This window comes from Schistocerca cancellata, chromosome 1 (assembly GCF_023864275.1).
Source record: "Schistocerca cancellata isolate TAMUIC-IGC-003103 chromosome 1, iqSchCanc2.1, whole genome shotgun sequence".
NCBI lineage: Eukaryota > Metazoa > Arthropoda > Insecta > Orthoptera > Acrididae > Schistocerca > Schistocerca cancellata.
The window spans coordinates 1148056153-1148068314 of record NC_064626.1 but is presented as its reverse complement, the minus strand read 5'-3'; the positions used below and the strand labels follow the sequence as shown (position 1 = coordinate 1148068314).

The 12162-nt window shown below is 44.2% G+C and overlaps 1 protein-coding gene across 1 annotated transcript in view; it reads right to left on the bottom strand.

The window, feature by feature from the left end:
- Nucleotides 1-10589, bottom strand: part of LOC126135761 (probable ATP-dependent RNA helicase DDX17) — a 45502-nt gene extending 34913 nt beyond the window's left edge. The window contains exon 1 of the mRNA XM_049915202.1: nucleotides 10561-10589. Within this exon, the coding sequence (XP_049771159.1) occupies nucleotides 10561-10589 (29 nt within the window). The remainder of the gene's footprint in view (nucleotides 1-10560) is intronic.
- Between the last annotated feature and the right edge of the window lie 1573 nt (nucleotides 10590-12162).

Here is a 12162-nt window from a genome sequence, read left to right as displayed (position 1 = left end):
AGGCAATACTGACCTTACGACTTATCTTAGAAGAAAGATTAAGGAAAGGCAAACCTACGTTTCTAGCATTTGTAGACTTAGAGAAAGCTTTTGACAATGTTGACTGGAATACCCTCTTTCAAATTCTAAAGGTGGCAGGGGTAAAATACAGGGAGCGAAAGGCTATTTACAATTTGTACAGAAACTAGATGGCAGTTATAAGAGTCGAGGGACATGAAAGGGAAGCAGCGGTGGGGAAGGGAGTAAGACAGGGTTGTAGCCTCTCCCCGATGCTATTCAATCTGTATATTGAGCAAGCAGTAAAGGAAACAAAAGAAAATTTCGGAGTAGGTATTAAAATCCACGGAGAAGAAATAAAAACTTTGAGGTTTGCCGATGACATTGTAATTCTGTCAGAGACAGCAAAGGACTTGGAAGAGCAGTTGAACGGAATGGATGGTATCTTGAAGGGAGGATATAAGATGAACATCAACAAAAGCAAAACGAGGATAATGGAATGTAGTGGAATTACGTCGGGTGATGCTGAGGTAATTAGATTAAGAAATGAGACACTTAAAGTAGTAAAGGAGTTTTGCTATTTGGGGAGCAAAATAACTGATGATGGTCGAAGTAGAGAGGATATAAAATGTAGACTGGCAATGGCAAGGAAAGCGTTTCTGAAGAAGAGAAATTTGTTATCATCGAGTATAGATTCAAGTGTCAGGAAGTCATTTCTGAAAGTATTTTTATGGAGTGTAGCCACGTATGGAAGTGAAACATGGACGGTAAATAGTTTGGACAAGAAGAGAATAGAAGCTTTCGAAATGTGGTGCTACAGAAGAATGCTGAAGAATAGATGGGTAGATCACATAACTAATGAGGAAGTATTGAATAGGATTGGGGAGAAGAGAAGTTTGTGGCACAACTTGACCAGAAGAAGGGATCGGTTGGTATGACATGTTCTGAGGCATCAAGGGATCACCAATTTAGTATTGGAGGGCAGCGTGGAGGGTAAAAATCGTAGGGGGAGACCAAGAGATGAATCCACTAAGCAGATTCTGAAGGATGTTGGTTGCAGTAGGTACTGGGAGATGAAGAAGCTTGCACAGGATAGAGTAGCATGGAGAGCTGCATCAAACCAGTCTCAGGACTGAAGACCACAACAACAACAACAGATGATCTGTATGTAGGCTACGATCTTTCACCAGCCTATGGCACTGTTTGCTAGCAGAAATTGACAACGTAACTCACCTTGAACCACTAGAGATAGGACGTTCATACTCACAGACATGTACATTAGCATGTTCTGCAGTAATGATTATCATTTTAACCATGTCGGCCCACCGGTTCGAGGTCAACATCGATATCGCAGCGCAACACCACCTACCTGTAAAATGTGCCCGCAGCTCTCGTTGTTGCTATGAACCGAAGGGGGACTTGAGCAGGCGTACAGGACGGCTCGCAGACGTATGCACGAACCGTATTGTCGAATTTGCGAGTTTGAAAGGGGCGCATTACTGGCATGAGAAAATTTGATGCATCCATCCGGGACATTGTTGCTCATGTGGGACGAAGTGTTTCGGTAGTGCAACGGGTGTGTGCAGAACGGTTCACAGAAGTCTGTAGAACACGACGAGAGGGGATCATGTCGCACCACCCAGACCACACCCTGAGAAGATCAACGCCTCATCCGAATGGCACTGCAGGACAGAACTGCGTCCCCCTCGGCTCTGGCGCAACAGTGGACCAGTGTAACACATCGCACACTGTAAGGGGTCACAGTCTGTCTCCGTTTATTACGGCACGGGATATTTGCGCGTCGTCCACTTCTCAGCCTACCTTTGACAAACGTACAGAAACATGCCAGACGGCAATGGTGTGTGGAAGGACGTCACTGGGGACAGGAATGGCATCATATAGTGTTTTCGTACGAATCCAGGTTCAGTTTGAAAATGATGGCCGCATTTTGGTTCGCCGCAATTCGGGAGAGCGGCATCACAGTGACTGCATTTGCATAACACGTACAGCGCCAACTCGACGCATTATGGTGGGGGTTGCTATTGGGCACAACCACAAATCACAGCTGTTGCTTGCCGAGGGCACGGTGACCAATGCGGCCTAGGTGAATGATATTCTGCGATCCGAAGCGACACTCTTTCTGCACAACACTCCAGACGCCATTTTTCAGCAAGACAATGCACGACCACATTTTTCTGCACGAACATGTGCCTTCTTGGTGTCTGCTCCACTAGATCACGAGACTTGTCGCCAGTCCAGAATGTGTGGGATACTGTGAAAGATGGGTGCTGCACTGTGACCAAATGCGAATCTCTACAGATGAACTTTGGAACCAGGTGAATGCAGGATGGATGGTTACGCCACAGGACGCCATTCGCGCCTTATACGCGTCGATGCCATCACGCATGGAGCAAGCTATCAGGGCTCATGTTGGTCCTTGTGCCTACTAGACAATAGGACACAAGCTGGACCGAAGTGACTGGAATGCTAACCATTTCTGCAGAACATACTAATGTACATGTTCTGTGAATATGAACGTCCTATCTCTAGTGGTTCAAGGTGTCCTGCTTTTCTGAACATAAGTGTATTTTGTGCGAAGTTTTAATAACTTCTCTTATGACTTGACTACACAGTGTCTCCCTCTAAGTGTGGCGTGCCTTCTGAGAGGTTCCGCCTGATTTTATGCAGCCCACATAACGCAAGTGTCATGTGTTTGCTTCTTCTGGTTCCCAGTCGCACACCGCAGGGGCAACAAAGACGCTCCTGCAGCGTTATCGATGGCAAGTGTTTGATCACCCACAGTACAGCCCGGACTGGACTGCCTCTGATTTTCATCTCTTGGCTCACATGAACCGCTGGCAATGAGGACAGAATTTTGGCACAGACAACGATCTGTAGACCAGCGTAGGGGATTGGAAGGAAATAACAGGTGGCTGCCTTTTAAGATGATGTATTGGAAAGTTGACATCACGCCACGACAAATGCTTGAGTGGGATCGGCGACTACGTAGTGAAGTAGCAGGAAGGTGTAGCTAAATGTTGCAGATGCAACGTTTCTGATTTTCACTCTTGTTTCCATTTCGATATAGATCGTAGGGTGAAAAACAAATAGCCTTCGTGATAACAAGTCTGGAAACATTGTGTGTTGTAGTTACATGCATGAAAGAAAAACTTATTACAGGCTACTGAAGATAAAAAGATGCTAAACGCGTATGGTAAAAAAGATGCAGCCCTTCATTTAGGCCGGCCGAATTGGCCGTGCTGTTCTAGGCGCTACAGTCTGGAACCGCAAGACCGCTACGGTCGCAGGTTCGAATCCTGCCTCGGGCATGGATGTGTGTGATGTCCTTAGGTTAGTTATGTTTAAGTAGTTCTAAGTTCTAGGAGACTGATGACCTTAGAAGTTTAGTCCCATGGTGCTCAGAGCCATTTGAATTTTTTTTGAACCTTCATTTAGATACAATGATGGACAACATCTCCGAGAAAAATAAATTAATACTATAAAAATCCATAGTTTCTGTATTTTTTATTTATAAATCTGAAGGTGTTCTACTAAGCAGTGACGAAACTAGTGGAAACAAGAAAAATGCATGTAAAGTCCAAATTACTTCTGCATTTTTCTGAGTTATCTGTAAGTGTTGATCGCTTTACACTGACCGCAGAGGCTGGTTTTATGAAATGTAGACTTTTGCCTCATAATTATAACCAATAAAGGAAAAACAGTATCATTTGATAACTTTGTATAAGGTATATGAAGTATTATTTTTAAAAAATCGATGTTTTTGCTATCGAGCAAACATAATTAAAAATATTTGTTGGTAATTGTTACCTCTGGAATACTTTTAACTTCAGAACATAGTCAGCCCGTCTCCAAGCGAAACCTTTGCGTTACCTCCCGTCTTGCTCGCCGTTAGCCACGCCCTACAAACTGCCTTGACCTCTGCAGAATATAGGAAGCAATTGGCCTACTTTGGCGACCCAGAACGGCGCCTGAGGGATTAGAGTCGATTAAAGCACTCCCCGGAACGGAAGACGCGTCAGCCACGCGACGAACTGGGGGTGGCGTAATTCACCGTCTATACGTTGGCTCGCCTGCTCTGATAACAACCTGAGAGGTGTCCTCCTTCGTTTCCCACCCTGCGGCCGCTAGTAGTGGAAACTCAAAGACGTTTCGTGTGTGGGGAAGAGTGCTATTTAACCACTACAGCTCAGCAAAGTAACAGTTTTCACACATCACCAATATAGCTTATAATTAATTAATCGCCTGCCATCTGCCAAAGTGTTATGTAAATGCTGCACTTTATGACGATGTTTAATTCATTCTGACACAAACTGAAAGACACTCCACGTCTTGGAAATAATCATAAAAATTATTATGTACACTCCTGGAAATTGAAATAAGAACACCGTGAATTCATTGTCCCAGGAAGGGGAAACTTTATTGACACACTCCTGGGGTCAGATACATCACATGATCACACTGACAGAACCACAGGCACATAGACACAGGCAACAGAGCATGCACAATGTCGGCACTAGTACAGTGTATATCCACCTTTCGCAGCAATGCAGGCTGCTATTCTCCCATAGAGACGATCGTAGAGATGCTGGATGTAGTCCTGTGGAACGGCTTGCCATGCCATTTCCACCTGGCGCCTCAGTTGGACCAGCGTTCGTGCTGGACGTGAAGACCGCGTGAGACGACGCTTCATCCAGTCCCAAACATGCTCAATGGGGGACAGATCCGGAGATCTTGCTGGCCAGGGTAGTTGACTTACACCTTCTAGAGCACGTTGGGTGGCACGGGATACATGCGGACGTGCATTGTCCTGGTGGAACAGCAAGTTCCCTTGCCGGTCTAGGAATGGTAGAACGATGGGTTCGATGACGGTTTGGATGTACCGTGCACTATTCAGTGTCCCCTCGACGATCACCAGTGGTGTACGGCCAGTGTAGGAGATCGCTCCCCACACCATGATGCCGGGTGTTGGCCCTGTGTGCCTCGGTCGTATGCAGTCCTGATTGTGGCGCTCACCTGCACGGCGCCAAACACGCATACGACCATCATTGGCACCAAGGCAGAAGCGACTCTCATCGCTGAAGACGACACGTCTCCATTCGTCCCTCCATTCACGCCTGTCGCGACACCACTGGAGGCGGGCTGCACCATGTTGGGGCGTGAGCGGAAGACGGCCTAACGGTGTGCGGGACCGTAGCCCAGCTTCATGCAGACGGTTGCGAATGGTCCTCGCCGATACCCCAGGAGCAACAGTGTCCCTAATTTGCTGGGAAGTGGCGGTGCGGTCCCCTACGGCACTGTGTAGGATCCTACAGTCTTGGCGTGCATCCGTGCGTCGCTGGAGTCTGGTCCCAGGTCGACGGGCACGTGCACCTTCCGCCGACCACTGGCGACAACATCGATGTACTGTGGAGACCTCACGCCCCACGTGTTGAGCAATTCGGCGGTACGTCCACCCGGCCTCCCGCATGCCCACTATACGCCCTCGCTCAAAGTCCGTCAACTGCACATACGGTTCACGTCCACGCTGTCGCGGCATGCTACCAGTGTTAAAGACTGCGATGGAGCTCCGTGTGCGACGGCAAACTGGCTGACACTGACGGCGGCGGTGCACAAATGCTGCGCAACTAGCGCCATTCGACGGCCAACACCGCGGTTCCTGGTGTGTCCGCTGTGCCGTGCGTGTGATCATTGCTTGTACAGCCCTCTCGCAGTGTCCGGAGCAAGTATGGTGGGTCTGACACACCGGTGTCAATGTGTTCTTTTTTCCATTTCCAGGAGTGTATATCCTGGTTGCACCAGATACGGTAACATTTTTTGACCTAAGTGCCGTAGGACATTATTCACACGAACTTCGTAAATACAAGAAAGCATATTGACTACTGCCATTATCTCCAAATGTCTCTGCGAGTATAAATTTCACTTTAACGTTATTGTCTACTTAAACAACCTGGGAAGAACATCATGAAGCTCACGTCTACAATATGTGAGCAGTCCTCTCCTGCCATTACAGTCAAAATGTTTTCCTGGCTTACTACAGGAGGGACAGAAACTACCTGGTAATAAGACCAGAGGAGGAAAGCGGACATCGAATCGAAAAATAATCTTCCAGATGACCATAGGCGCGTCGTTGTGGAGGTCTGAGACATAAAAAGACAGCCAGCGACGAGCTCCCAGAAGTGAGTTCATCTCAATTAACTGGCACCAGCTGACAGTGGTTATGCTAAGGAACGCAGTTAGTAATTAGATTAGCTGAAGGCACTGGTCTCGGCTGAAGAGTCAAAGCTAGGTGAACTTTAAATTCTTATCAGTGGCTGGTTCTGGAGAAAAACTGTAGGATTTCAAACCGGATGGCGGTATTAAAACACCGCGATCTTTCGACGACCTTAAACAGTTACCCTTCAGTTTCCTTACTGACAACTTTTTCCAGAATATTAGAAAAAGTAATGTACTCAACAGTAGTCGCATACTTAAGCGGGAACAACTTACTTAGCATATCACAGTTTCGATTGGAGAAGGATTGCTTGACTGAGAATGCACTTTATACATTCATTCATCGATTGTTACAACCCCTAAATTATAATATATCGCCAGTTGTTAGTTTTTTGCGCTCTTTCCAAGGCCTTTGATTGTGTAGGCCATGTTACTGTCTTAGAAACACTCAAGTTTTATGGAAATGATGGCTGTACACACAGCTGGTTTGAATCATACTCAACAAACGGAATGCGAAAGGTCGTGCTGAATAGTTCAGACAATACTGAAAAGGCACAAAGTTTTAGTGACTGGGAAAAAATTCTCAAATGCAATCCTATAGGGTTCAATTTTTGGTCCACTCCTTTCCTTGTATATGTGAATGACACTCCACTTCACATTCAACAAGCAAAATTGGTGCTTTTGGCAGACGTCACTAGTGTTACAATGAACCCCATTAGTGAGAAACAACGGAAGAATTGGTAAATGATATTTTAGTGTAGGCTGATTTTTACAAAGAAGAAGACAGCAACCAGCAACTATTAATACTGCAATTTATTTAAGTAAATAGCGCCGTAAACGGTTTCGAACTGACATGTTCATCATCAGACGGCTGTTCACAAGATTTACAAGATGCACTTTACACAGTCGTTAGTTTCCGATTTTTATTCGTCCACTGTGGCGAAATATTCTTGGTGTGTTGGTGCCCTACGGTGGAAAACAGTGATAGAAGTGCCCTATGTGAACATAACTAACCTCCAGACGATGAAATACAGAGTAAACAAATGTGCGAGGTTAAGTGGTTATGGTTCTTACATCGAAAATTCCGCGCAATTTTGTTGCGAAGTTGCAGGATTGTATTTTTCAAGTATTCCAAAATATATGCAGCATTTATATAATTTTCACATCACCATACTGTGCAAAGCACCACACACACACACACACACATACCAAAAAGTATTTGCCACGTGTGAAGTTGACACAAAGATTGCAGTTTTACAAATACAACAGTGCCAGAGATATTACAATATACAGATTGCTTTGATTTCATAGTATGGCTGTTTTTAAAGAATAGACATAACATAATGAAAATTAAAACACAACGATGAACCTTACATTATAAGCATATAATATTACAGATGAAGTTGACAGATGTAGTAACCAGCTTGTGTGAATGCTACTTATATGGTATTATGTAAATACCGTGCTATATACAGAGAGCAACATAGAGGTGAGATAAAATGAATACTATGACAGTAACAATTATATTAACATCATATGGCGCACTGAAATTTTGACTCAAGTACAGATGCAACCAATAAAGTGTGACTAAGCAGGTAGCTATATTTTGGTGTAAAGCAGTGCCAAAGAAGTTCTTGTATTGTAATATATACATTGCTTTAATTTGATATTTTCCAAAGAATTATTAAGTGGTTCTCTGCAAATGGACTCTTCCCAGTTTTTGAAAGAACTTTTCAGTTCTGAACAACAAATGGAGTCATACCAACAATTGATGTAGCACATGAGCAAGAGTCAGTAAACAGGGTAGAACGCTCAAAATTTTTGGATGGACATACTCATGAAAACTTCAGACATGTGTGCATCGTTCTTCTGAACAACACACGCACTGCAATATCGTATTTAGCCGCCGATTTCGGGCAGCGACTTTCAATTAAAATGTCTTCCCCTGTACGGGAACAATGTAATGTGTGTACTAGCAGAGGTTGTGACGTAGGGATGACTACACATGGAAGTTTGGCTCTGGTCGTGGGTAGTGCACAGATAGCCAAAGCGATGCTATCCGTCGTTTCTGATACGGACGTTCGGCTCGCTTTGCACGTAACGGTTAACGGAAAGCATGTGTGCCCGTTTTCGGCTACATCAAGTTCACCTCACAGACTCTGCATTGCGTGTCACCTGTGGAGTGATGGATAAGAATAATCGTCGCCTTGTCTCCGAATCGCCGAAGGACGTTTGTCACTGAATGCCCCAAATGTTAGATTTTCTCACAAGTCTGAGTCCCGAGCCGATAACTGAACAATCGCTTCTCTCCCCGGGTGAGATGTATTTTCCAAGAGCAAAACCGAATTCTGCGACGTGGCCACGCAACCACTCCGTCCACTACTTGTTCGGTTGCGTCGAGAAGACAGTCCTCGATTTTTGGCACTACGTAAGCAAACGACACGTTGGGATCGGATGGAACCACAAACACCAGCAGTATTTCTCAAATTTTCTCTGGAGCCCGTTTCATAAGCCACCAGCAGCTGTGTTATCCATGACAGGAGAAATTGAACCTGTGGGCTTTCAAAAATCTAAATGAAATGATGTGATGTGGTGGCCCACAACTACGTACCCTCTGACTCAGAGTTTTGGCTGGTTTCGTTGTCTAGGGGCTGGGATACGTAGTTGCCGCATTACAAGCGAAATACTGCTGAGTCTACAGTATACAACATGAATATACACATGAATCGAATCCTATCACTCGGCAATTGCGAATTATGAATGTTATATAGAAATTTATAAGTGAAATATTGAAATTAAATAAAATCTGCAGGTACGATTTTAACGACTTTAAATGATGAGTACGATAGCAGAAGTACCTTTAAGAATGCCCTTTATTACAGTAAAACACTTATTGGTGTCGATGGTCCAGCAGTTAAATAAAATATAAACTGAATAACAGGGAAACAATAGATTCCTACTTCACGTAATTAGTTATGAACAACAACATAGCTCGCGAGATATTCACTTCTAAACGCATACTACGTCTTCACTGCAGAACCCACGGAAGTCGCACAAGTGCACAAGTCAGCACTACGAAATATTTCTATCTCCCGCAAACTGCTCCACTCTCCCAAACTTTCCTGCGACCGTGCATCCAACACGCCGTACTGTCCAGAACTCTCCCTTGTCCTCCCCCGTACAGTCCCTCACGCCGCACAGTTCAGCACTGCCCCCTCCCCCACTTCCAAACAGTCTCTCTACGTGTCCTTTTTGGAAACGATCGCTGTGATTGGCTAGAGCACTCCCAACCTGTCTCCAAGCCAACGCACACATAATGAAACACATTCGGAATCCTGGATTTACATTTAAATATTCCTAAGGCTGGACCATAAACACGTTCTAACACATATTATTAAATACATAAACAAATTAAATAAACATATATCAAAGGAATAGAAAATAAAATTAAGCCAGTAGCCTAATGTCTCAGTGCTTTCTGAAACACAGTAAATAATTGACCAACTTCTTCATGAATAGTATATATCGGATATAAACAAAGACGTAGATGAATAAATATATTTATAAGCATGCTGCTACCGTTTTTTCGTATAACTGTGGAGTACTTATGGCCTGACGCGATCGATAGTAATCGGCCACTTTGACCTCCAGTAACTCATATACTATTCAAGTTACATACCTGTAATTCATACCAATTTAGGTTTACACTAATAGCTTTCTAATGACACGTCGATCGACGAAATCGTTCAGAGTTTGGAAATTCGTTGCTGGGTGTTACTTTTATAATTTACTGTCAGATACCAAACTTGAAACCAATAAAGGTATTGAAACTCTGATTACACCATTACAACCGCCGTGCAAATAATGGTAATGTACACGTTTCCTTTTAAGGTATCATGATTCATCTGGCTACTATTAATTCCTATACGAACTGTGAAATGTCTGCCCTTAAGGTTTCACAAAGTCCGCCATCTTTGGCACTCCCTGCATGTCTTCTTCATCAACACAGCGTCACCACGGAATTCCCAGACACGCGGCTGGTGCACCACGTGGTCCGGCCATTGTGCGGCATCACGTGGTACCATCGAGCCGCGGTGGCCGCCAACTCTGAACTTAGAATATTTTCAGGGCGCCACAACTCGCTTGTTACCTCACAAACCACATACCCTTTCTGTTAGGACTGGACTCCAACGGAGGCCACATTGCTGAGAGAACACATGCGTTGTTAACACCGCACCGAATAGCATAATGCAGCTCCCTCACGTCATAACGAGATGACCTCTTTTGTTTTTGTTCCTGTTTAGAAGCTGACGAGGACCGGATTTCACTCACCTTCCGTTCGGGATTATGAGACACGTCATAGCAAGAGCTTTTGCAAAACAAAGGTGATGGTAAAAGAAAAAGAAAAGAAATTCTTTTGTCCTTTTGCTTGATGCATTTTGGCCCGCTTGGATCCTATTCCCTCCACCCTTCTTGGTTCTGAGAGGGAGAACGAGACAGCATACCCAGGCCTCAGGTTGGGGTGAACCACATCTACTTTGCCCCGACCATCACTTTCTCTCTTCAACTAGCATTGCATAGTGCTCTACATTTTTTCCCAGTGCATACGTGCGACAAGACACAGTTTGTATTCCATCTGCAGAAGCCTCGAAATGTTCACTTTTCCTGGCATAGGTGGACAAAAGATCTCCTTATAACTAATGTGTTCTTTTTTAAAAAAAAAAAAAAAAGAAGAAGAAGAAGAAGAAGGGGGCGTGGTTAAGGCGACCATTCGCTTAAAGTGGGAATTCCGGGTTCTAGTCCCGCTCCGGCACAATTTTTCATTGTCGTCGTTCCCTTATACAACCGATGGTTGCTCGTATTCGCACCTACGAATAATTTCATCTATATATAGAGTTGTGCTGTAGCTGAAAATAGCTAAGCCAAACTTTATATGAAGTTCTTGCATGTCCATCCTTCTTATTGGAGGGACTTCGCCCGTTCACTTATGTGATAACGTGGAACATCTACAGCCGTCCTTACGTTGGTTGCACACACGAGATCGTCGTTACAGGTAGTCTACGGAAACCAGTTCATAGATGTTGGCCACTGATGGATCTTGTATACGATTGGAGTTAACCCCCTCAGCAACAGTGAAGGCCTGACGATGGCGCACTGATACACCCAAACTTGTAGCCATACAGTAAATAACATCGTAAGGACGGCTGTAGCTGTTCCATTTTATTACGTAAACTTTTTGTCAGTAAGTGTTACAAATTATATTTACTGCATGGAAGATGTATATGTGATAAATAATAGAATATATACCAAATTGGAATACAGTGACAGCCACAATAAAATGAATAAATTCGATCTTTTTATTGAAAATGAAACTCCTCCAGCTGTATTTATGGTTTCATATTTATTTGGCTACTAGTTTCGACGTTGCGTCAACTTCATCTTCAGGCCCGTACACTTTGATGATATCAACTGTGTGTGGCTGAGTACTAGAAGTCCGCGGTGAGACCAATACGCGCACCACATGGATAGCGAGGAGTAACTAAAAAAAAAAAAAAATCGGGGTGAAGTGAGTGATGGAACGGAAAGGCAGCGTGCGAATAATCGCAAAAATGTGAGGTGTGAGTGAAGTTAGGTAAGGGTGTGTACTAGGCTGAGTCTGGCCATTTTAAATTAAATGAGAACTGTGTGTCAGATGTTTATTGATGTCCAGGACTTCCAATAGACTGATTAAACATTTTTCGTTTGCCAAGTGAACGAAATGGGACCGTGTATGGTAGTTGTGACCTTTACTGACAAGGGAACCTCCCCATCGCACCCCTCTCAGATTTAGTTATAAGTTGGCACAGTGGATAGGCCTTGAAAAACTGAACACAGATCAATCGAGAAAACAGGAAGAAGTTGTGTGGAACTATGAAAAAAATAAGCAAAATATAC